The sequence below is a fragment of the Eublepharis macularius genome, chromosome 13 (genome assembly GCF_028583425.1).
Source record: "Eublepharis macularius isolate TG4126 chromosome 13, MPM_Emac_v1.0, whole genome shotgun sequence".
Lineage (NCBI taxonomy): Eukaryota > Metazoa > Chordata > Lepidosauria > Squamata > Eublepharidae > Eublepharis > Eublepharis macularius.
This window is the reverse complement of record NC_072802.1, coordinates 60,567,551-60,593,935: the sequence shown is the minus strand read 5'-3', so window position 1 is coordinate 60,593,935 and position 26,385 is coordinate 60,567,551. Positions and strand designations below refer to the sequence as shown.

The window sequence follows — 26,385 nt, the reverse complement described above, 5'->3', positions numbered from 1 at the left end:
GTCTATGGGTAAGCCGCTTTTCTCAGCCCCAGATCTCCAGCTGCATTGTGGGGATAATAATAACACTAACTTGTTCACTGCTCTGGATGAGGCACTAATCTGTCTAGAAGAGTGGTATATAAGTGCAGTTATTATTATTATTATTTTATTATTATTAATTCACCCTGACACCATCTATGTCAGTAAGCCAGACAATGAGGCTTTTTTAAAAAGTATGACCATTTGAAAACACAGCAAAACAAACAAAACAGGAAAAGAGTTTCACATGCTCCCCCAGTGCCTATGAAGGATGCTATGAACTGCAATTAAAAAAACCCCACGTGTCTAAGCAAAATTCTTTGTGCTGGTTCCTTCTTCACCTGCAAGAGCAGAGCTCTCTGGATTATCACATCTTTAGGCAGTGGCAGAGGAGTAGCAGTGGCAGAAGAGATGTAGAGGTAGAAAAACAAGATTCAGATCAAGTGGCACCTTAAAGACCAACTAGATTTCCAGGGTATGAGCTTTTGAGAGTTAAAGCTCCCTTCTTCAGACACAGTTAGAAGTGAAAGTAAGTAAGGTGTAAGGGATATTTAAAGGAAAGGTGTAAGGTATAATAATAATACTGTAGTTAGCTTGATAGAATTGGGGTGTGAAAAGCAGAAAATCAGTATCTGTAGTGAGAGAGGAAGAGAGGTAGAAAAAGTGACACATACACAAAGCTTAACTTCTGGAACTCAAGTGAAAGCTGCCAACCCTGGTTGTGGGTACTTTACAATAAAGAGCAGCTGCCAGCTGGGGTTGCCAGCCTCCAGGTAGTGGCTGGAGATCTCCCGGAATTACAACTGGTCTCCAAGCCACAGAGATCAGTTCACCTGGAGAAAATGGCTACTTTGGGGGGGGGGGGGGTTCTATGGAATTATGCCACTCCAGCTGGGTAACCTTGGGTCAGTCACAGCTCTCTCCGAGCTCTCGCAGCCCCACCTACCCCACAGGGTGATTATAGTGGAGATAATAACATACTTTTTAACCGCTCTGAGTGGATGCTAAGTTGTCTTGAAGGGCAGTATACAATTTGAATGTTGCTGTTGTTGTTGTTGTCGTCCTGGAGATTTTGGGGGTGGACTTTGGAGATGGCATGGCTTCAGGAGGGGAGGGGCGTCAGCAGGGTATAATGCCATAGAGTGATGGCTGGAGATTTTCCAGAATTACAACTGATCTCCAGGTCACAGAGATTAATTCCCCTGGCTGTTTTGGAGATTGCATTATACCCTTCTGAAGTCCCAACCTCTCCAGATTACACCCCCCAAATCTCCAAGAATTTCCCAACCTGGAGCTGGCAACCCTATGAGTCCACCCTCCAAAGCACCCATTCTCTCCAAGATCAAAAAGAGTCCAGTAGCACCTTTAAGACTAACCAACTTTATTGTAGCATAAACTTTCGAGAATCACAGTTCTCTTCGCCAGATGCATCTGACGAAGAGAACTGTGATTCTCGAAAGCTTATGCTACAATAAAGTTGGTTAGTCTTAAGGGTGCTACTGGACTCTTTTTGATTTTGCTACTACAGACTAACACGGTTAACTCCTCTGCATCTATTCTCTCCAAGGGAACTGATCTCTGTGATCTGGAGATCAGTTGTAATTCTGAGAGAGCTACAGCCACCACCTGGAGGCTGGCAACCCTCAAAGTCAGTGAGGGTGGAATTATTGTCCATAATGTGTCAACGTGGGGGGAAATGTTCCCAGCGCAGCTCCTCCAATTTAAAACTGATTTTTTTAAAAAAAGATGTTCTTATAATTATAAAACACACAAACTTACAATGCAAACGTAGACAGGCCTTTCACCACAGAGATTTCAAAAGCGACAACAGTCTGCTTCCGTAAAGAGGCCAAGACCTAAACAGACACGGCAGTGAACAAAATCATTATTATGTCAACAAATTTACATGCCACATAAATTAGCTATATTTTTTTCAGAAAGAATTCATCTCTGGGCTTCGGATTTATGCGTTTTCAATTTTTCTGCAACCATACCCTATTGTATCTTTCACTGAATGTTCTGTTGTTCATAATAGTGCTTTGCTCAGTGAATACCCTAGCTGTTGTCGATTATATTGTATATTCACTTGCACTGTTGTAATCCACCTTGGATCTTAGTGAGAAAAGTGGACTATAAATAATAGTAACAAAAACAAAGATTCTTATAGTCACTTCTAAATTATTATATGTATATTATATTTATATAATACATAATATAAATAATCTTATATAATGTATATATTATAATACATAATAGTATAAATACATCGTATTCATGTTATTATATATTATTATATAATATCATATATCATATATAAAAGTAAATATTATATATAAAAGTAATCAAAATTAAAATCTTGCATAACAATAATTTGGTAATATATAATACTAAATTATTATTAACACAAGATTTTAGAATTCTTTCTTTTCATTTCGAAACAGGTTGACCCCAGGGGTGTCCTGCAAATGGTGAGGAATCGCCTCAGAAGGCCTCACTTCCGGTACAAAACCCAGCCGCTTTCGACCCACTCCATTCCATAGAGAGGAAGGGCCGAGAGAAAGAGCGCCGCTGCCCTTCCCAAAATGGCAGCATTCTCCAGAACAAAAAGTACCGGAAGTTGCTGCGACGTGCCGCTCTAGCCACCCCCTTTTCCATGACCTCCTAGCCTCTTCTCCTGTCCTGGTCTCGGCCCTTCCCTCCTCCTCCCCTCTGTGCTGATGCTAGACCCGACCGACCAATGGCTGGCGCGGAAAGAGCCGCCGGCCCCGCCCAGAGCCTGATCAGCTGATGGCTGGCAAGGTCTGTTGACAGGAGTCGCCTCAGCGGCTGGACTCGGGTGTAAGAGCCTGCGGGGTGGGGGAGGGGGAGGAGGAAGAGGAAGAGGAAGAGGAAGAGGCGCCCCCTCCCTCTCTGCTCGCCTCAGGCCTAGGCTGGGTGGGGGGCCTGGCAAGGAAATGGGCGCGGGGCAAGGGCGGCCCCAGCTGAGCTAGCCCTGGGGAGCCTCTCGCTCTGCCTCCCCCTCTAGGCTGGGAGAGGCCTTCTGGGGGAGGCTGCAAGGGGGAGGCATTGGGCAGCAGCTTTTTAAACTCTTCCCACCACCCCTAATTCTCAGCCCCAAAAGGGTGTCTGGTGGGCCCAGCAAGATATGGGTCCAACAGCGCCTTAAAGATGAGGTAGAAACCCTGGGAATGTGGTTGCCCCCCCCAGGGGTCCTATCTGAACGGGAGGGGCTGCGGGCGTGTGTTGGGGGAGGGGACGCTGGAGAAACCGAAAGGGGAAATCCAGGAAGGGCGTGTGATGAGGAGGGGGCTGATGGGAGTTTGGAGCAGTTGGAAAACGAAAGGAGGGAGGCGATGGAGCGGTAAAGAAGAATAACACGCGTGAGAGTTTTAGGTGGGTGGCCGTGTTGGTCTGCAGAAGAAGGGCGGGATTTGAGTCCAGCAGCACCTTAAAGACCAGTAAGATTTCCAGGACAATCTAGTTGGTCTTTAAGGTGCCACTGGATTCGAAAAGAAGGAGGCCATGCAGCAGTAAACAAGAAAAATATGGAGGGTTGGAGGGCAGGAATGCAGCCCGTCAGGATTTGTGGTTGGTCCCCCCCCCCCTTTTGAGGATGAGTTTGATAACTTTTTTTCAAAAACAAGAGAATCTCTCAAGAATGGTACTGGGAGGAGACGGGGGGGGGCTCCAAAAAAAGGGAATCAAAAGAGGGGGTGAAGATAGTGATTGAGGAAATGCAGCATGAAATAATAACAAGGGAAGGAGAATGGAAGTGGAAATGCTGTTATCAAAGTAGGGAGGGAGGGATTGCAAAGAAATATGCTGAGATGGGGGACAGATCCCTTGTGTTGCAATCCTTTGAACCCATCTGTGAGAGTGAGGCCCTAAAGAATTTTGTGCGGTTTTGCTTCTGGCTAAATGTTTCCAGGATTGTGCTGCAAACTAACCCACCCACCCACCCTCCCCACAATCTGGACACTATTGTGTCTTCCTCACCCATGTTTTTCCCTCCCTTCAGATGTAAATCCAAATGGAGCATTTGGAAAACAGAGGCCAAATAGAGCTGCTGAGACAGCGACAGCCCTGGGGGAAGCTGATCCGGTTAGGGGCTGGAGAAGCTGAGCCTCACGTCTTGCTGCTGAAGAAAGAGTGGACGATTGGAAGGAAAAAAGGTGAGATGGAAAATATTCGAGTAATAGTGGAGCAGGTGTGTGGGCTGTACGGTAAGCAAAGTTCGGTAAAGGGGTTCCAGTTGATTTCATTCTCTGCAAAGTTTTCCACACTAGCAATGGGTGAGGGAATACAAATTCTGTGATGTTTTTAGCAATCTGGAATCTGATAGAGGCTTATAAAATTATACATAGGGTAGAGAGAGTGGACATAAAGGACTTTTCTTTCTCTCTTATAATACTAAGGCTTCCAGTGAAACGGAAGAGCGGTAGATTCAGGACAGACAAATGGAAATATTTCTATACACAGTGAGTGATTAAAATGTGGAATTTTCTGCCAGAGGATGTAGTGATGATGACCACAGACACAGACAGCTTTAAAAGATGGGTTTATGGAGGATGGGTCTATCAGTGGCTACTAGCTGTGGTGACTAAAAAGAACCTCCACATTCAGAGGCAATAAACCCTTGAATACCCGTGCCAGGAGGCAACTTCAGGGAAAGGCCTTGGCGTCTGTGCCCTGTTGTTGGCCCTCCAGAGTAATTGATTGGCCACTGTATGAGACAGGAAGTTTGACTTAGATGGATGGCTGATTGGATCCAGGAGGGCTCCTTTTATGTTCTTATGCTCTGTTTTTGTATTTTTGGTATTCTAATTACTCAGGGCACGTCGCTTGCCATGTTATACAACCAACTTGCTAGTTTCTACACTGTAGACAAATTTGATGCACCTGTTCTCTTTTGTTCCCTGTTTTCTAAAGAAAATGATGTATATTTTAATCATTATGAAGTCTTCCTCATATTCTTTATTATCAGAGACTGGGAAACATCAATAACATATTACTAGTTGTTGTTGATGAGTATGTTAGAAGAACCCCATTTTTTCTGTTATATTTTTCTGTTGGTGAGGGATTGAGGAACATGACTAATTTTCTTCACAACTGTATTTGCTTTTCATATCTGCAAAATGTACCAAACAAATAACACACAGAGGAGGATATTACAGCAGTGCAAACACAAGTCGAACTCTTGCTCTTAACATTTACTTGCTATTTTATTTAGGAGATTTATACTTAGGGTTGCCAGCTCTAGCCTGGAAAATGTTTGGAGATTTAGTGTCTGTGGAGCGGAGAATTTGGGGAGGGTTTTCATTTAAAATGTCCAGAATACCATGGAGTTTGTCTTCTAAAGCTGCCATTTTTTCTCAAGGGGAACTGATCTCTGTAGTCTGGAGATCAGGTGTAATTATGGGAGAATTCCGGGCCCCACCTAAAGGATGGTAACCCTATTTCTGTGCTGTCAAGTTGCCTCCGACCTATGGCGACCCTATGAAGGAAAGACCTCCAAAACGTTCTGTCATTAACAGACTTGCTCAGTTCCTTTATTGAGTCCAGCCATCTCGTTTTAGGTCTTCCTCTTTTCCTAGCATTATTGACTTTTCCAGAGAATCTTGTCTTCTCATGATGTGACCAAAGTACCCTATTTATACTTCACCTTTCTATTCCTGAAATTGGCTTACAATATAAAATGTAAAACAAAATGAAAATGGCAATGCATAACTGAGTGTTTGGCCATACTTCTGTCATTCTGCCGACTATGTAAAACATAATTATTTGGGAGGGCATTTTTATAAAGGTACTATTATAACAAATTAATCAGAAGGGTGATTTACAGTGCAGTCCTATGGAGAGTTACTCCAGTCTACGTCCATTGACTTCAATGGGCTTAAACTGGAGTAACTCACCATAGGACTGCATTGTAAATACATGAAGTTAGGCTGTGGACTCTACTACTTCATATTGTGTGTATTATCTGTTTGCTGTATGTATTGCATTGTGTTGTTCCCCTGCCTTGTCTTTTACTTATGTAATACCATTTTCTGCATTGCTTAACATATGTCTAATACATTTTGCTTGGTTTCAAATAGCTGTAACCCTACACTAGAAGTCAGAAAAATTATGCAAATGCCAGTGCTTACTGTATATCTTGTCCTGTTGACTACATCAACTTACTCTGTGTAATTCACTTTGCATCTCCATGAGAAAGATGGACTCTCAGAAAATAAAACATCATTAAGAATTAAAACACTAACAGTGAAATCCTGAGCAGAGTTACTCCCGTCTAAGCCCATTAAAATCAATGGGCTTATACTGGAGTACCTCTACTTAGGATTTCACTGTAAGATCAGCAAATAGCTTCCAAAGAAAGTGCATTTCCCAGTGCTTATAAAGCTATGTGACCAAGCTGGAATTCATTTTCACTCTTTAAAAAAACCCTATAACTATAGTTAGATCATGGCAGTCAAGTACACGTTGAACTGAAACGTCCATCCTTTAAATAAAAGAATATTTTGATTGCAAACAATCAAAACTGTCCGTATGAGTGACTTGTTTTGATCTAGTTCAACCACCTGAAGTTCTCTGAGGATATCATTCCCAAAGCGCTCTAACAGAGGTAGAATGTAATGCTGGAGAATGATGTGGGAGAAGTGTGGAAGTGCTTTCGTTTTTTGTAAAAACAGTTCTTATGTCTGTATATGAATCACACATAATGGAAGAGGAGGAGGAGTGGGGAGTATATGAGGCTTCATTCTGAGGATTGTTGGTGAGACGTTCATGAATTTGAAGTCAAGATCTCGGGTTCTGTGTGTTCCCTTCAAATAACACCCTACAGTCTTTTAAATGAGACATACCGGCACAAGTGATGGATTTTTTAAAAAAACTATTATCTGTTTGGTTTTATCTTTTAACATCTATCTGAAGTTTATGCTGGGTAGTTCAATGAAAGTATCGATTCAATGTGCAGCAATAAAGAAAATGGCCAGTTCTCTGCTTCGACTGTTTACAAAATGGGTTGGAGATAAAGTATCCAGTAACTTCATGCCCTTATGGATATCTATGGTGCAACTTCATTTGGAAGGTGGTGTATAATTCTGGTCACCAGGGGTTTTTCTTCTGGGAAAAGAGGTGGTGGAACTCAGGACTGCACAATGACGTCACTTTGGGTCAGCTGGAACAAAGTTAAAAGTTTAAATCGCCCTTGGCGAAAATGGTCACATGGCCGGTGGTCACGCCCCCTGATCTCCAGACCGAAGGGAGTTTAGATTGCCCTCTGTGCTGCAATGGTGCAGAGGGCAATCTAAACTCCTCTCTGTCTGGAGATCAGGGGGCGTGACCACCGGCCATGTGACCATTTTCAAGAGGTGCCGGAACTCCATTCCACTGCGTTCCAGCTGAAAAAAAGCCTTGCTGGTCACCCAATTTAAAGGAGTGGATTTTGTAGTGAACACACATGAAGCTGCCGTATACTGAATCAGTCCCTTGATCTATCAAAGTCAGTCTTGTCTATTCAGACTGGGCACAGCTCTTCAGGGACTCAGGCTGAGGTCTTCCCTATCACTTACTGCCTGGTCCTTTTAATTTGAGAGGCTGGGGATTGAACCTGGGACCTTCTGCAGGCCAAGCAGATGCTCTACCACTGAGCCACAGCCCCCTCCCCATAGCAAAGGTGCAGAAAAGAATGGCCAAAATTATACAAAGATGGCAGCACTTCCCCTGCAAGGAAAGAGTTTTGGTGGGGGGGGCGGGACTAAGCAGGGCATGATAGAGATTTATAAAGTTATGCGTGGTGTGGAGAAAATGGATACAGACATTTTCTTCTTCTCCCAAAATATTAGCATGCGGAGGTAGTCAGTGAAGTTGATGGTCAGTATTCAGGAGAGACAAAAGAACGTACTTCTTCACACAGTGCATAATTAACCTGGGAAACTTGCTGATACAAGAAGCAGCAATGGCCTCTAGCTTGGAGGGGGTAGAGAGTACTCTCAAGTCAGAGCTGACTTATGGCGACCCCTGGTGGGGTTTTCACGGCAAGAGACTAACAGAGGTGGTTTGCCATAGCCTGCCTCTGCAACCGTGGTCTTCGCTGGAGGTCTCCCACCCAATTACTAACCAAGGCTGACCCTGCTTAGCTTCTGAGATCTGTTGAGATCAGGCTCACCTCGGCTACCCAGGTCAGGGTGGCCTCTAGCTTAGAAGGCTTTTAAAGGAAATTAGGCAAATTCATGGAGGTAAAGTCCATCATTGACTACTAGCCAAATGTAGAACTGTATCAACTATGACTTAATGTTGGCTAATAAAAAACTCAAACTGGAAACTAAGAAAGCAGATGCGTTTTATAAACAGGTACAGAAAAAGGCAAGCTGGCAAGAGTTTATTAAATTGAGAACAGGATGGATAAAAAGAGAGAGAGAGAGAGAGATGTATTCTATCCTAAACTTGGGTTCATCCAGTGAAACTGTTAGCAGGTTGAGAAAAGGGTGTGTTTCATGCAAGGCCTGCTGTGACCCTTCTGCTAACTGTTAGTATTTAGTAGTTTAGATGGCTTTGCAAAATGATTGAGTGCATGTTTGTCAGTGGTTATTTTAGCCATTACATCTGAATGCCCAAGATTCATGGGGCAATAAAAAGGAATGGCCATCTGTGCTAGGTCATGTTTTCCAGATCGCTGAATGTCTCTGTGCTATAAAACCCCTAATCTACTTGTCTGTGACCTGCCACTATTGGAAATCTATTACCATTTTGTCTCACTATAAGGAAGTTTGTCAGCCCAGAGCCAGGTTTGGTAAAAAATGACTGAACTCTGGTTGCAAGAGCGCAATCGTAAGCAGAGTTAGGCCAGTCTATGCCCATTGATTTCAGTGAGTTTAGACTGACCTAACTCTGCTTGGGATTGCAGTGTGTTTTCAGGCTTTGGCCTAGCCAGATACATGCTGGCTTGGCTGATGAAAAACACCTCTGAATGCAGTCTCTGGCTTTCGCAGTGACTGGAACTTGGGAGAGTTCTTAGAAAGGCTCCAGGTTCACTCCCTAGATTTTCACACAGCTGAAACGCTAATTAACAGCTTTGCCCCGATTGGTTCTTGAGTTGCCTAAGAAAAGATGGCTTCTCAGTTCATCCAACCCCCAATTCCGTACTTCTTTAAAGATGCCAGTATGCCAGAGTGAGGGTGAAAGGCAGATATTTTGTATCACCTCAGCATATCCCTATGCCAGAACAGCAAGGCATGGGAGAAAGCTTGCATTCTAAATGGACAGGTGAGATAACCAGCAAATAAATGCCAAGCAGATATGCTTAGGTAGCCAGCTCTTACGTTTTTATAGGCAGATTATATGTAGCAACGGTAAGGTTTTCTTGTTTTATGTCTGTTGCCCGTGTGTGAATGCTTTATGCTTCTGCAAATGCTCCTTGAACTAATACGCTTAATTTTCATTTAAGCTGAGTCTGGGATTCATGACTTGGACATGGGTGCATCCCAGAACAAACCCAGAGATTTGAAAGCCAAGGCCTCTGGGAAAGGAAGAGCTTTCGGTCTCACAAAACAAAAGAGAGGTGTGTCCCTCCTGCCTGATTGCTGAAGTGGCTGTGATCAGCGCTCAGAATTCAAGAAATTTAGGAAAGCAGGCAGAGTTCTTTCCTTTTCCATTTTATCCTCAAAGCAGCCAGGGAGCCCAAAAAAAGATTCTCTGGGGGGACCTCATTTGGACCCCCCGTTGCATTCAAAAGAATATGCACAAGATGCTCAGTCAGAACAGGTATGTTGCTAGTGATCTCCAGCACCACTTTACTTGGCTCCTCAGGGCGACCCCAACTTTTTACTTCTCTACCTTCAGTGCCACCAACGACAGCCCTATGAGGTAGGTTAAGCTGAAAGAGTGACTGACCAAGCTGAAGTCACCCAAATGATTTTTATTGCTCTGAGGATCTGAATACAGTCCCCCCCCCCTCATTTTATGAATGAAATACTTCGCTAGATGCACCTGTGGTCTGATCCCACATCATTCCTGTGTTCTGAGATCGTCACAACTCCACCCCTTGGCCTTACCTTGCATAACATATCCTGCAACTTAGATGGCCAGCTGTCCGTTGTTTTTTCTTGGCTTGTTAGAGGCATCTCGCCAGTTGTTCAGAGGCGTTACAAATATGAAAAACATGTGGGGATAATTATACATACATGTTAACATTCACATTTATTTCATAGGTTGTGACTTGTCCTTTCCTGGCAACAAACTGGTGTCTGGAGATCACTGCAAAATAACAGTGGATGAAGCATCTGGTCAGGTGTCACTGGAGGATACCAGGTCAGTTTTGTTTGAACTTGTCCTGCTTTCCCAGTTGTGTTCTTCTGGAGCAAATGTCTTGCTGGAGTGCTGGAGGTCCCTTGTCCTCATTGGACCCCTAAAGCATATTCATTGCCCTAGCTCCCCCTTGGCAATTCTGGGCGCTGTAAGTTTTGTGGGGGCATTGAGCATCCTGTGAATAATTCTTCAGAGTCTTTCAGTGAGGTGCAATTTCAAGGCTCCTTTTCTGGGTCATGGGGGAAATTACGACAGTTATACTGGCTATTAGGATGCCACTGGCTGGGAGACTTTTGGGGCCAGTTCTTCCCCTTCCCCTTTGTTTCTGTCACTTTTTCTTTCTAATGTTTTGTTCACACAGGATGGCTTTGAATATATGTACCACTTGTTGGCTTTTATCTCTCTCTTCTAAATAGGATAACAGTTTTCTACAACCTGGAAATTATGCAGAATCCATTGTCTTGTCTGTAGGTGATTCCATTTTATTGTTGCAATTGTTTGCACAAGGCTAACCAGTTTGCTATTAAAGGATACACTAGGGTTGGCAACTTCCAGCTGGCCTGTGGAGCTGTCCCAGAATTACATCTGCTCTTCGGACTACAGAGATCAGTTTCTGTCCCCTCCCCAAACCCTATCCCCCACAAGCTCTACCTCCAAATCTCCAGGAATTTTCCAACATGTAGCTGGCAACGGGGCCCACAGGGAATCATGGAAGGGGGGAACAACTTGGAAATATCACACACACACACACACACGCAAATCTCCCTCTCCCAGGAATTTACACACCCTTCGGTTGGAGCTGGCTAAGTTCCCTCCTCCTTTCCTCCTTTTTATTAGCTGCATTCAACATCTTGTGCTTCTCGACAGGCCATTGTTTTTGCTTGTTTTTGTTCTTTTGGCTAACTTACAAAGTCACTTTTTCTGTCTACCTGGGGCCTCTCCCACCACCCCTGTGTCTGCAAGTAGCCTGCTTTTGGTGCTTTCATAATTGATGTGTGAACCAGAGACTTTGTTATTAGATACTGATAATGACGGCTGGAGCAGTTAGTCCTAGGGCTGAGCTGTTTCTTCTCCATAATCAAATACAGCCAGATGAATTTCTCTTTTGCTTAAAATATACCTTGCTTTCTGTGAAGCCCAAGGAAATTAGCAGCATTTTTAAAACCATGGCAATTTTTAAAACGTATACAGTAAAAAGAGGCGAGCAGTCACGGTCTTAAAGCCAGTGGAGCATGAAAGCAATATGAGATTGCTATTCTTAGTTCAGAATTAACAAAGGGTTTTCGCTTTTTTGTGTGAAATCCTTTCTTTCTGTGATTGAGGAATTGCATCTCAGCCTTAGTGCTTTTGTTACAACTGGTATTTTTATCCATAGTTGAAAACTCGGCTCTAGAATTTTAAAAGCGGGAGAAATTTACCCCACCTGTGTGGCTGAACCTTTGAAACATTGACTTGCCCTGTACAGGAGTTCTAGTATTTTTACCACTCTGACTTCAGTATGTTTCTAGCAGCTACCCAACCAAGAAGACAAAGCAGCATTATGTCATCAGTGGAGTAGGTGGGAGTAGGTAGGTGGGACCAGCCAATGGTCCTTTAAAGAAGCACCACCTTTCAGGGAATGGCTTTAAACAGAAAAGGAGCTGACATGCATTGTGGTTAATACCAGTGGGTGCTTCCAGGTGGAGACAATTTTCCATGTAGCTCTCATTCCAGCAGCATCTGTAGTGGCCTTAGAGCATCCACAGGAAAGTTTCTCTGCATCCCCTTCCCCATGCCACCAGACAACCTCTTTCATTCTTAAAAAAACCCAGTAATAGTTGTATGGTCAGAGCCTTTTAATAAAGGTACTAGTTCCTCCTAGCTTTCATTTTAAAAAAAGTAAATCTCTGTCTCTTTTGGTTGCAGAGTAATAAGGAGAAATGTGCAGCCAGGACCTGTCCCCTTGAAACTCTGCAATGAAAAGGGCTAGAGATTTCTTTTAAAGCTCAGAACTTGTACACTGTTGCAATAGAACTGTTATAACATAATATTATAGTGACATAGCTATTACTGACTTTAAAAAAAACCTGGTAGAGGGGGACAATAAAGAAAATAGCACTGATGTGGTTGGAATTTGAAAAAATGTCCAAAGAAACAAGATAAATAGTGAATGAAATCACATTGGTGTTCTTGAAAAAAGTGCTGCAGTAAGAAAGCCATGTGGAAATGCCCAGTGACTATCCTCCATAAACTTGTCTAATTTCCTTTTCAAGCCATCTCAACCAGTAGCCATCAATGAAGTGAGTTCCACAGATTCGTTATGCATTGTGTGAAGAAGTCCTGAATCTACAGCCCATCACCATCTTTGGGGGCCCCCAAGAAGTCTCGTGTTATGTGGGAGAGAGAGCAAAAAGTTTCATCCACACATTACATAACTATAAGCATCTGTCATTCCCTTATTTTATTTACTTCATTTATACCCTGCCTTTCTTCCCAGCAGGGACCCAAAGCAGCTTATATCTTTCTCCCATCCTCATCCATTTTACCTTCACAGTAACCCTGTGAGGTATAGCAGGATTTTCATCCAGTGGCACCTTAGAAACCAACAGGATTTTCAGATCAAGATGGGTAGCCGTGTTAGTCTGTCTGTAGCAGCAGAAAAGAGCAAGAGTCCAGTAGCATCTATAAGACTAACAAAATGTGTAGCTTTTGTAAGCCGCAGCTCACTTCTTCAGATACAGCTAGAATGTGAGTCTATCTGACTTTATATCTTGGAGAGTGGAGCGATTGCAGAAGCTGAATGATAATAGCCGGTGAATGACAATGGCAGGTGTGATTGAATAGGGTGGGGTATGCGGAAGGGTAGTGGGTGTGGAGAAATTAGCATTGGTAATGAGACAGGAAGTCATTGTCTCGATTCAGTCCAGGTGGATGCATTGTCTTGAGCTTCGTTATCAGTTGCAGTTCAGCAGTCTCTCTTTCTAATCTCCCTTTGAAATTCCTCTGCAGGAGAACTGCTACTTTTAGGTCAGCAACTGAATGTCCTGGAAAGTTAAAATGTTCCCCCACTGGTTTTTGAATGTTTTGATTTTTAATGTCAGACTTATTAAGTCCATTAATTCTTTGTCGAAGGGATTGACTAGTTTGTCCAATGCAGAGAGTGGAGGGGCACTGCTGACACGAGACGATGTAAATCACGTTGGAGGATGAGCAGGAGTAGGAACCCGAGGTGGTGTGGCTGATGTTGTTGGGTCCACTGAGGGCATTGCTCAGATCTACATGAGAACAAAGTTGGCATCTTGGTTTGTTGCAGGCCTTGGCGCCAGAGTCCATGTTAGAGTTAAGTAGTTTATCATTATAGGTGAGTAGTTGTTTCAGGTTAACAGGCTGCCTGTAAGCAAGAAAAGGTCCATGCTGGATTGTGACACTTTCCTCACACCGGCACTGGGGGCTGACCTTTCCTTGTTTTTCTCTTACTAAAAAGAACTACCATAATAGAAATAAATGCAAGGGGGCGTGTGTGAACAGTTAAATATAAAACATCCAATAAGTACAACCTAGTACCAGTTATGTACACTGCATGTGTTGGGACAGTTGTTGTTTTTTAAGAGGTTGATAAGTGTGAAAACATCAAATCATTTGTGGGATCATGAGAATCCATTCTACTGCTTTTTATTTCTCACTTTTCTTTCACGGGAATCAAGGCAAGTAGATTTTATCAACAAAGATAGCTAAATGGAACCTCCTTAATCAGAAGCAGTCTACCTCTGAATGCCGGTTGCTGAGTGTCTTACCAAAGGAGGGTTGTTGCTCTGCTTGTGGGCGTCCCAGAATATGTGGTTGCCCACTGTAACAAACTGGATGCTATACTAGACAGCTCTGTGATTTGAGCTTTCAGGATCCTAGTAATACGGTGTACCAAAGCGGTCTCCCATCCAGGCACTACCCAGTCCCACTTAGCTTCAGCATGATTGATGGATCTTGGCATACCATTCTAAATGCAGCTTCTTCAAGGTTAATCTCTCTTTTGTGGCGGTTCTTATACGTGTATTCAAGAGATTGCCATCCAGACTTCCCTTTGCACGAGAAGTCAGATGCTTATCCACCAGGTGGATAAGCATTGATTTTTCCCAGCCATATGGACTTCTTGGACTTACCTTTTGGATGTCTTCCTGTTGGATTTCTTGCATTGCTTGTATAATATACAGGTGCACATGGTTTGATTGAGTGCACCTGTTTTTGCATTTATATTTGATTCCTGTTATTGATTTTCTTGACTGTACTTAGAGAGTTGATACTCGATTACATTATTTTTGATACATTCTGTGATTGATTTTTCCTACTGGTTTGCTTTCATCTTGTTAGTTATCCACCAGGTGGCAGCAGTAGCTTTTTTATTTTAAGGACTGAAACACGTCATTTTGACATCTGGCCTTGTATGTCCGTAGTCGTTCAGGTTCTGATCAATGCAGCTTGGCATGCCTGTTGCTTGTCAGGTCAGATATTGTCAAATATTCTGTCATCAGGAGGTGATATAGAAATTCTAGCAGGCAAAGGGGGAGAGGAGGGGTTGTTCTGTTGTAAATTGAGCCTGGGTCATACTACTTTCGTTGCACCTGAAGATGCCGCGCTCTCTGCTTCTGAAGTTTGTTGTGTCTTTCAGCTCTGTTACATGTTCTTGTTTATCACTTCCTTTTCTCCTCCCCTCACTCAATCACAAGGATATCTTGTTTACAATCCCCCTCTCTACCCCTTACAGCACAAATGGAACAGTTATTAATAAACAGAAGGTGGTGAAGAAGCAGAGCTGCCCTTTGCAGACTGGAGATGTGATCTACGTTGTTTACAGGAAAAACGAGCCAGAAAACAGTAAGGGAATGCTGCTTGTTAACTGAGCCTTGGGGTGTGGCGGTGACGCTTTCTTCTAGAACAGATGGAAGAGCATGGAACATTTCCTCAAGCATACATAAAATGGGACACATCTGTTTGTGCTCTCTGTGGTCCTGCTCCCAAGGCCTAAAAAAAAGAGAAGATGCAGGACTATGAATCCTTGCCAAGAAGCAGAGGACTGTCTCGTAGACTCCAGCGCTGACGATGGACATAAGTGGCAAAATAGCAAAGAGTCCAGTAACACCTTTAAGACTAACCAACTTTATTGTAGCATAAGCTTTTGAGAATCACAGTTCTCTTCGTCAGATGCACTGTGATTCTCAAAAGCTTATGCTACAATAAAGTTGGTTAGTCTTAAAGGTGCTACTGGACTCTTTGATATTTTGGTACTGTTGACTAACACGGCTAACTCCTCTGGATCTATGGACATAAGTGGAACACACAGAATTGTAATAATCCAGGGGAGCAGGGAAACGTGATGGCAGTCTGCAAACATTCCTGCTGTGCCAGGAACGCTCCCTATTTACTGGCACTTCTCGCTCATAACAAGCCCTTTTAAGGGTGTGTGTGAACACTCATTGTCAGGATTGCAGAGGTGACCTGTGTGCATTCACTGGAGCTCATTCGTGGAGCCCCTGCACATATGATTGTCTCCACATAATCGTGATGCCTGCCGTTTCAGGATTTCTGATCATGTAGATTCCCTAGTGTTCATACGTTTATGGATGTGTACTTTTTTTTCATATGCTCCAATGAACATATCCATGGAAGTGGATTCGCTGCTTCGATCTTGCTTCTTCCCCCCCGCCCCCAGCCCCTTGCTGCATTTCAGAAGGGACAAGCATTTGGGTGTCTTATTTCAGAGCTGCCTTTTAAAAATAATTTTAGTGTGTGCATATGTGCCCTACTTGCACACCCGTAACTGCCAATCCTGGCAGTTTCAGCAACCAGCGCAGGACATGCTATGGCAGAATGGATGACTGAACAAACAGTAGAAAGAGAGATCTGGGTGTGGGGTAGAGAGTATATTTGGTTAATAAACTGGGATATGACAAGTACTGGATAATGTTGCTTCTTCACCCAAGAAGTGCTGGAGAGGACAATTCTGCCTCTTGACGGACACTGGTGCAAAAGCAAGGAGGGGAGAGGTCAGTTGGGGCCATGGGTTTCAGCGGCAGAGCATCTGCTTTGCAGGTAGTTGGTTCCTAGTTCAATTTGTGGCGGCTCCTTTTAAAAGGTTTTGAGCAGCAAAAAGATGGAAAGACTTTCTGTGCCTGAGACCTGGAAAACTGCTGCTGGTCAGGATATATAGTGTTTTTCTAGTATTCTAATTCTGCTTAGATGCAACCTAACATGTCCACATGGAAGCAGTTGACACCTCTTCTGGTAAATGTGTGCATGTTGCCTGCTGAGAACAATCCAGTTTAAATGGTCTTCTCTCCTTTCAGACGTTGCTTATATCTATGAATCCTTAAGCCCAAAACTGGACCCAGCTAATGAGCCAGTAGGTGAGTAAAGCTGTTAGTTGAAGGGCTGCAGAGGTGGGGGAAAGACGAGCGGTTGAGATTGGGTCCATCCCTTTCAAGTCCGCCAGTCTTTATGGAATCCTGATTCCTCGCAGCCTTGATCTGTGGAGGTAACTTGCCCTGCAGTGGAGGTCCTTTGCACTCCTTTCTCCCCACCTCCCGTTACAGAAGCCAACATTAAAAGCACATGCCATGTGACCAAAGATACCTCAGATACCGGAAAAAGCAATGATGGAACCTCAATGGCATCACTACCATCTGCTACTCAGCCTCGCGATGATGAACCACAGCCATCCACTTCGACATCCAACCTCTTTAATGCTGCTTCTACCTCTCTCTCCGAGTCTGTGCCCACCGGGCAGGATAATCCTTCGACATTCGGTAAAAGTCCCATCTGATGGGCCCTAGCATCTCATGATCCTTAGCGGGTGGGGCTGTGGCTCACTGGGAGGAAATCATCTGCTTTTCATGCCAGAGGCTCGATACCTGGCATTTTCAGGTACAAGGATCAAGTGGTAGATGATGTGGAAGACCCCTCTACCTGAGACCCAGGAGAGCCACTGCCAGTCCAAGTAGATGATACTGAACTTTCAGTGCAACAGTATCAGGCAGTTCCATGTGTTCATTTGACAATCCTCTTATTCCCAAAGCCCAACCTGTTCAAGAGTGGGAATTGAGGGCCTTGAGTCACCCTCGGGGAGAGCATTCTTTTCAGACACCCTTTTCACCCCGAGTAATAGATCCTCTGGGGTTGGGGCCATTCCAGCCATCTCTTTCCTGCTAGAGGAGGAATCAGTAACCACGACTGGTGACTTTAGTTCGTTGGCGGAACTCTGCATTGTCGCTCTTGTGCTTCCCTATGGCAGGGCCGCAGTCTTCCGGTTTTGCTCCTGTGCCTGCTTTGCCCGTCCAAGAAGTGTGTCGTCCAAAAGAATCACTTGAGCATAAGCAGCCAAATGTAAACGCCGAACCCTCTGACATTTCTTCAGGGGTCAAAGAGAAAGTGGCATCGCCGATGCTTGAGCTTAAATGCCGGGGTGAAGAGGAAGTCGTGGAGCCTGCTAGGAAGAAAGTAAAAAGAGGTTAGTGAAGAAAGATTTTTGCACTGGAGAGCTGCAGCCAAAGATTTGTTTGGTTCTCTCTCTTTGCTCAGCACCCCCTCCTACCAGCCCCAGAAAGCTTTTCCTGTCTTTCGGCCCTGGATAATTTATTTCCCCCATGAACAGGTCCTGCTTCTGTGGACCATCAGCCTTCCTGTCTCTAAGTCCTGTAAAAGTTTCCTGCTCCTTTGTCCTCACCGCTGGTATCCTACCTCCTAAGCTTCACAGTTCCCTTGGCCCCAGACTGAGCAATTGAATTTCTGCTTTTGAGATTGACCCACTTGCTAATTTGTGAACATACAATGGAAGATCTCATGTAGGCAACGGTCAGTTTCTAGGTTACTAGGCAAGATTCATCTACTGTTTAGTATCCTGGTTTTAATTCGCTGTAATCTTGGGATTTGTAGAACTAGAAGTGATCACCAAGTCATGTAGCCCCAATTTAGCATTTGGCTAAAAGGAAGTGGCCATAAATTATGATCCCTACAGCAGACATTGCCAGTTGAAAATGAATCTTTAAACACACACAAACATGTTTTGTGAAGATTGGATAGAGAGGTAGGTGATGACAGGAAGTGCCCTGCTGTTAACAGTACTGCCATCCAATGGCCTGTTCCTCTCCAGGCTCCCAGCATACGGTCATTTCTCTTAGTGAGCTTCCAGCTCTGGCAGCAGGGCCCCCGGCTGCCTCACTCCCTGTGCCCCTGGAACAGCTTGCAGGCTGAGCAGACTACCAGCTTGATCAGTGCCCCCGTATAAATGGCCAGCAGGGGTACTGCAGCCTTCAGACCGGGAGGATCAGGTGATCTGAGCAGCCAGTGAGACATTATCTGGCTGTATATAACTGCTGCTTCTGACCTGGTTCCTTAATCTGAACAACAGGTTGCTTAGTGGAGGTGAAACTGTTCCCAGCAGTCTAAACCACCCCCTTTTGAAAGGCCGAGTCCTCAGGGAGAGCCCTGCAAGAGAATCCGCTCCATACATGCCAGTCTCCACACTGCCCAAGGTTCAACAGTGAATATTTTGCCAGTTGAGCCACAGTGTGCTAGGTTACGTTGTGTCTTTGTGTGTGGGCAGCTTTTCTAATGCTGTGATTGTGACATACGTCCTTCCCTTGCAGAGGGCATTGCCACCTCGTATCTTCAGGTGACCATCCTCAATCAATGTGCAATTAAAACGGGCTCCGAGGACCCAAAGTCAGCCAACGTGAAGCCGGACAAGATGGAAGAAACGCTCACCTGCATTATCTGCCAGGAACTGCTGCACGACTGTGTCAGGTATGGATGGCCAGGGACCGTGGGCCAAATCCTGCGCAGGGGTGGCAGGCCCATATACAGGATTTGGGATGCCAGCCAGATTCTGGGCCAGCAGGGCAAAGATGGGAGAGGAACAGGAACGAGTAACCACTTTATTTCCTCTCCCCCTGGAAAGCAGCAGCTCTTATGGTGCTGTTGTCCCCACCAAGGGAAAACCAGCTAGGGAGGAGGGCGATTCACAGGTAGGGGAAGTGTTCAGTCTTGGTCCCGATGCATTGCAAAGCACCCAGAGGCTCCTGTCCTGTAGGATTTTGGAACTGTATACCAGTGTCGGGGGTTAAAAAATGGGACCCAGGAGAGCTGTGCTAGACTGATCAGTAGGTCCTCTCTCACAGGCTGATCCAAGCGTGTATTACAGTTGACCCTGCAGCTAATGAAGAACTAATGCAGACAGATGTGGACATTTTTTTTTCCAGGCAGCTTGCATCCGCATCATCCACGTAGTACACATGAACCTTATTTCAGCCACCTGTGAAGATGGCATTTGCTAGCCAGTTTCTGAGTCCAGGCCAATGTTTGACTGCAAGGTGGCCCTGCAGTACTAAGCCCGGCCATTCTTCCAGGGACCACTTGCAAACATTCAGCTGGGAAATATCTGGGTTCTTTTCGTTATATTTAGTGGGTGCATGGAAATGCTCCGTTTAGAAATGTTCAGGCTTCTCCCCTTCTTGGTATGCTACCCCTGTAGGAAAAGCCTGCAATGTTTTGGGTTGGATTTGAAATTCAGCTTTGTTTGGCCTTCCTCACCGCCCCCCTCCCCCCCATACAATGCCTGGGTAACAATGCTTTATTGACTGTAGCAGTTACAACCGACTGATTTCCTTTATCAGGGGCTAGACTTCAGGCCTAACAACCCTAGGCAACTTTAGTCAGGCACCCAGCCCTTGAATCTTCTCAGCAGTCCTGTTTGCTTCCCCTCTCAACTTCTCCTGCCTCTAGGACTGATGTGACATTTGGCCTTGGCCTTACCTTGGCTCCTGACTTCTTCAGCTCTGTCTCACCCGCTGCCTACTTTACCTCATTGCCTTTAGTTGTCCTGCCCAGCCTCTCTGGCTCTCCACTTTTTCTCCCTCCAGACTGGATGCTGCTGCATGGGTTGCTTCAGAGCCTTTCTGTTGCTTTGGTTCCCTGAGCAGCCAAAGGTTCTGAGCCGGCATTCCACTTCAGCCAATCGGTGCTGGGGGCATCACAATGGCAGTAGAATATAAGGTAAAGCATTGGGCTAGGACCCAGGGGACCTGGGTTCAAATCTTCACTCAGGCATGAAGCTCACTGGCTCATTTCAAGCCAGTTACTCTCTCTCAGCCTAATCTACCTCACAAGGTTTTTGTGAGGGTGAAACAGAGGGGAGAGGGAACTTAATATGCTCCCTTGAGCTCCTCCATGGAAGAAGGAAGCAACCAAATTAATAGATGCCTCTTTCAGGCACAGGCCAAGAAATCTGCCTAGCTTTCCCCCTGTGATTTGGACTCACCATTGTACGTGGTTAGAAGGTTAAATGCACAGCGCGTCTCCATGAAAGTGAAGGGAATACAAAGGTTTGGGTTGAGGGGGCAGTTTTAATTAGAAGGGAATTTGTTGTTCATAAACTGCTTTCTCTTAGCCTCCCCCTCCTGTAGTATTAACAGCGAAATTCTTTACAGGTTTGTCATCAGCCTTTCTCTCTTAGCTCTCACCACCCCACCACAGCGAGGGGGTAATAAAACTGCATTGCAGGGCTGTCACAAGCCACCCTCTCTCACCCACCCCCTTCTCTTGCAACCTGCAATTTGACAACAGTAACTTTGGTCTCTATTCAGGTTTTGCAGCACGCTTTTTAAATGATTAAAAACTCAAAACTGTTCACATTTCACATATTGTAAAACTGGAGGTTGAGCTCTCGTCTTTGCTCCTGCTAAGAGCAGAGAAATCAAGGCTGTGCTGAAATCCTGGACTTTTTTCACTGCTTCCTTTTAAACAGCTTTCACTCTCAAACCACACCTGAGAGGAAGGATTCAAAAGTAATCCTAAACCTTGGTTTAATCCCAGTGAGCAGAAACAAAGCTTCAGCATCCCTAGGAACTTAACATTGCAGCCAACTGGAGTTTGTTCGAAGGCCTCCCAAACCAGAAAGGAGAGAAGGAAGTGGGCAAATGCTTCCATTTTGGTGCCGGTCACAGAGGTTTGAATGTGGCCTTTACTCCTCCCCACTCCATGTCTCACGGTCAAATTGTTGTTGTTTATTTCCGCATGTTCTCTCTCTAGTTTGCAACCCTGTATGCACACGTTCTGCGCTGCTTGCTACTCAGGGTGGATGGAGCGTTCGTCTCTCTGTCCGACGTGCCGCTGTCCGGTGGAGCGCATTTGTAAAAACCATATTCTGAACAACTTGGTGGAAGCTTATCTCATTCAGCATCCAGGCAAGTGGAAAATAAGCAGGTTTTGTGGATAGTAATGAGTGCACTTACTAAACAACCCAGGAAGTGAACCGTGCTCAAGTTCCATCGAAGCCAGTGGGACTCTTGAGTGGCATTCGGTCCGCTGTAAGGCTTCGTCAGAACATGCATGCAACCCTGCAAGAAGTTAGTTTTGAAGTAAATTTTATATCCAGCATCCTTTTTTTCAAAACAAAAGAAATCAAGCTTTGGTTAGCAGCTCTGAAATATGTATATAAAGAATCCTCTTCTGTGCCTTTTTGCATCTTGGTTGCAGTGTCATAAGCAAGTGAAAATGGTAAAAGCTGAGGATCTACCATCATTCAGAAATAATTCACGTGTGTACATACACATCTCTTCCCGTGCTACGGTTGCACATTGTGTGCAGCAAATATGATCCCACGCTACTGCCAGTGTTACCAGCATGCCGTTTTAAGAGTCTGTCACTGCTGCTGCTTCTGTTCTTACATCTGTCTTGGCGCCAATGCACCCGTGCCAAGTACAGTTGGGGCAGGCAGAACACATTCACAAATATGAATTGTTACTAGTCCAGATGTAGCCACAAAGACCTTGCTGGGTTCCTTCGAAATTTGATTATGTGAAACAAGTGGGGGGTTGGGATTCTGAACGGCAACCTGTGCAGTCCAGAATCTCCTTCCCTCCAGCCTGTTTGAGCCAGTGTGGTGCCGTGGTTAGAGGTGGTGGTGGTTAGAGTGTCAGGCTAGTATCTAGGTATCCTGGGTTCGAATCTGCACTCTGCTCTAGAAGCTTGCTGGGTAATTTTGGGTGGTCACACATTCTCAGCCTAATCTGTCACACCGGGTTGTTGTGAGGATATAATGGAGGAGAAGAGAATGATGTAAGCCACTTTGGGTGCCCACTGGGAAGAAAGGCAGGCTATAAATGAAGAAGGTCAGTTAGTGAGGTGCTGGACCTTGGTTGCTGGGAGTCCGGAATTCAAGTCCCACTCAGATGCCTTACACCATCCGTATTCAGACCCCATTGAACTGACTAGATGTTGCTTTAGAAGAAGAGCTTGATAGCAGAGCACCTGTTCTGCATGCACAAAGTCCCAGCTGCAGTCTTTGCCATCTCCAGTGGAAGGATCGTGGAAAGCATGATTCACCTTGATTCCTAGTGAGAAAGTTGAGCTGTGAATCATGTAAATAATAAATAATAGCAAGCCTTTCTCTCTTAGGTCCCTCAGAGATTCATTGCCAGACAGTGCTGAACTAGATGGGCCAGTGTCTGAATTGATATGAGGGACGGGATGATTCATCCTTGAGCCATTTCAGAGAAAGGTGTGATGGAAACTTCAAACGCTGATCCCATTTCTTGTCTTCCTAGACAAGTGCCGCAATGAAGAGGATGTGCGAAGCATGGATGCCCGGAACAAAATCACTCAAGACATGCTTCAGCCAAAGGTGCGGAGGTCCTTTTCGGATGAAGAAGGAAGTTCTGAAGATCTCCTGGAGCTCTCGGATGTTGATAGCGAATCCTCGGATATTAGGTGAGGATGTTAACGGGTCTGGATTTTGCCTTCTGACATCATCTGTCCTCGTTCAGACATAGCTGTATCCATTCACAAGAGTTATGGTGTGTCTGGAAGAAAGCAAGTGCATGTCCAGAGGGGCATCGTGGATCTGGGAGATCCAGATTCAAAGAAACCTTTGCCCGGCATGAAGTTGGATGGAACCTCCATGTTCAAAAGTAGCGTATCTCTGAATCCCAGCTGCTGTGAAGGTAATAAAAGGAGGAGTCTTTGCCCTCCATTCCCTGCTTGTAGGTTGTCCAGGGCATCTGGCTGGCTGCCCTTGATTGACCTAATACAGCAGCCCTGTGAGGTAGGTTGGAGGTAGGTTGGTGAGGTAGGTTGGACTGAGTGTGCGGCCAGCCTAAGATCACCCAGCAAGCTTCCCCAGCAGCCTGGACATGTGAACTTGGGTCTCGCAGATCCTAATTCAACACTGTAACCAATAGTGCCCCAATGGCTGTTTCTGAAACTGCTGTTCTGTAGTCCAGGCTTCATTCCCAAAAGCATTGTTGGAAATGGGATGCTAGACTAACGAGGATAGACTGGCAAGGCTGATTGTCTGATTGTCTTATGCTGGGCAACAGACGCAATATCTGATTGTATTCCCATTGACTTTCATGTATTTGTTCCACAAACTAACTATGTCCCTCTTTTCCAGCCAGCCCTATATCATGTGTAGACAGTGTCCAGGATCTCGTCAGCCGCCGACTCAGCCCCTTCTCCCTGCAGGCCAGGAGGGAGAAACGGAAGCCATACGGGCATTGGGGGATGCACCAGATGCACCGTCTACCTCTGCGAGCTTTCCAACAGGTCAGTGTGATAAGGAACAGCATCAAGGGCTGCAGTTAACAAGAGACTTTCGTCCTGCCGAGATTTTTGCTCTTTCCTTTCTGTAAGACCCAGCCGGTTTTGCAATGTATCTGTAGGGGCTGGGGTGACAAAAAGGAAGCCGTAGCAGTCAAGATAAAACAAAATTTAAGTCCAGTAGCACCAACATTTTTCAGGGTCCAAGCATACGTGAGTCAACGCTCACTTTGTCAATACCAACTACTTACCTGACAAAATGAGTTTTGACTCACAAAAGCTTTATATACTGGGAAAAGTTTTAGTCTCCAAAGTATTGCTGGACATAAGTTTTACTTTGCTACTACAGAGTAACATGGCTGCCTGAGAGCCAGTTTGGTGTAGTGGTTAAGGGCGTGGGACTCTAATCTGGAGAGCCGGGTTTGATTCCCCCTCCTCCGCTTGAAGCCAGCTGGGTGACCTTGGATGAGTCACAGCTCTCTCAGAGCTCTCTCAGCCCCACCCACCTCACAGGGTGTTTTGTTGTGGGGATAATAATGACATGTAAACTGCTCTGAGCGGGCATTAAGTTGTCCTGAAGGGCAGTATATAAATCAAATGTTGTTGTTATTAACTGCCAGAAACTATCCAGATAAGGGCTTGTGGCCCTTAAAAATTGCCTTTTGAGTGTTCCCTGCTTAATCTCCCCAAAGTAGAATCTTCTATACCCAACAAGTGATAGGATTTCAGTGGTGTCGGCTGGCATCAGTAATATATTTGGATGGACTGATAACTTCCACAAGTCATTGGCAATGGTAATTAGTTTGAGACGGGTGGTGAAAAGCTTTAATGATCAAAGATTAACAACATGATTGATGAGGTACCACTCATAAATGGGCTAGGATTTACTCAGGACCATTGGTTCTCTGAGTTCATCTCTACAGGAGAAGAGTGCAATCTTCAGACATACTTCGTTGGAGTTTCTGATTGAGGGATTACATTTATCTTGTATGTGTCATGGCCCTGCTTTGTAGTTGGATTTGGTCCCTGGTTTTCCTCCTGCATTCTAGAGAACTCTGGGTGACTCTATTTAGTTAAATATGACCCTACTGTTCTATGTTGTCTAATATCAATCTTAGAATTACTTATGCTCTGTTTCAGCATTTCTTCAACTTTGTATTAGATTTTTGCTAGTGTTAAGTCTTTGTAAACTTGCATTAATTTATCCAATGGCATTGTTTATTGAAACGTCCTTGATATTGCCTGTGCGAATCTCACACTATGTAATCCGCCTTGAGTCTCAATGGGAAAGACGGACAATAAATAAATTAAATAAATAAAGGGTTCCCTTAAGATCATCAGCAACAGTGAAAAGGTTTCCCTAAAAGTTCTGTGATTGAGTTTTCGCAACAGGTTGTGAAAGGGTTCTTCAGAACGGTTTGGAAAAACTGATGATTAGATGCATTCTTTGTTCCCTGCCTGTCTCTTCTCATGCTACATGTTTTGATGTTTTTCCTTATTTGTTTGCTTTCTTTCCCCTTTTTCTCCCCCTTTCAAATATAGCTGTCCAGGAGTACGTGTGTCCTGCTCAAGGAAGCCATGTAATCTGCACATGCTGTTTCCAGTCAATGCCGGACCGCAGAGCGGAGCGCGAGCAGAATCCACATATCGCCCCCCAGCAATGTAAGCCAGCAATCTCTACACATTTTTTTATACAGATTTCAGTTAGTCCTCTCTGTTCGGTGTGCGCTGTCTCTCTTTCTCTCGTGATTATTCCCATCCCATGTAGCAAAGACTTAACTTCTCATTGAAGTGGTAAATCTGGGTCTGGCTGTAACCCCTTCTCGCTCCTCCCCATAACACCTTGTGGCCCTAATCCAAATCAGTGTCCCTCGCAGCTGCAATTTACTTCTTAGAACTCACTAGAAAGGTACATTCACAGATTTCCCAACCTCTTGTCTAGCTTGTCCCACAGTACAAGGTAATTAATTTGTGTTTAGAAGTTAAACGCACACACTTAAAGGGAAAAAAATTGGCTGGGCTACTGTTTTAAGGCATTGGAAATCATTTAGACCTGGTTGCTTACAGAAGAAAATTTTCTACATGAATGGAATGGAAACTCAGAGGCAACTACAAGCAACATGGTCTGCTATATGATGCACTATGGCCTAGTTGTCATCGCATCATGAAATCTCTAATCATACCTACCCCAAGATCAGTCTCAAGCTCCCATATTACTATAGCAAGGGAATGAGTTGTCAGTACAGTTATGGAAGTTTTTCTGCTTGGAGATACACCAGAGTTTGAACCTGAGCAGTTCTACAGGTATTGTTTAGGCTCTTCTCTTAGAGGAGTTTTTCTGTATTAAACCAGCAGATGTTGGAATGACTTCGACACATTTTGACTTGACTGAATTTGATTCTGGTTTTAACAGGGTAAATTTTTTTTTAAATGACTTTAAAAAGTTTGCATGTCCCCTGAGCCTTTGTGCTGGAGCAAGCGGTATATATTTAAATAGGC

At 44.6% G+C, this 26,385-nt stretch overlaps 1 protein-coding gene across 3 annotated transcripts in view; it reads left to right on the top strand.

Moving 5' to 3' along the window:
• The first annotated feature begins 2,814 nt into the window (after nt 1-2,814).
• The window catches only part of CHFR (checkpoint with forkhead and ring finger domains), a 30,849-nt gene continuing 7,278 nt past the window's right edge, over nt 2,815-26,385 (top strand). For 2 of the 3 annotated variants that reach the window (XR_008598136.1, XM_054997058.1), the window contains exons 1-12: nt 2,918-3,411; nt 4,037-4,190; nt 10,227-10,326; nt 15,062-15,171; nt 16,641-16,700; nt 16,887-17,099; nt 17,585-17,800; nt 18,939-19,095; nt 21,379-21,533; nt 22,896-23,058; nt 23,741-23,892; nt 25,429-25,548. Coding sequence is in view for 2 of the 3 variants with exons in the window: in XM_054997058.1 (XP_054853033.1) it covers nt 4,049-4,190; nt 10,227-10,326; nt 15,062-15,171; nt 16,641-16,700; nt 16,887-17,099; nt 17,585-17,800; nt 18,939-19,095; nt 21,379-21,533; nt 22,896-23,058; nt 23,741-23,892; nt 25,429-25,548 (1,588 nt within the window). In the remaining variant the exon portion in view is untranslated. Of the gene's footprint in view, nt 2,857-2,917; nt 3,412-4,036; nt 4,191-10,226; nt 10,327-15,061; nt 15,172-16,640; nt 16,701-16,886; nt 17,100-17,584; nt 17,801-18,938; nt 19,096-21,378; nt 21,534-22,895; nt 23,059-23,740; nt 23,893-25,428; nt 25,549-26,385 lie in introns of those variants that run through there. The other variant, XM_054997060.1, reaches the window with a different exon arrangement.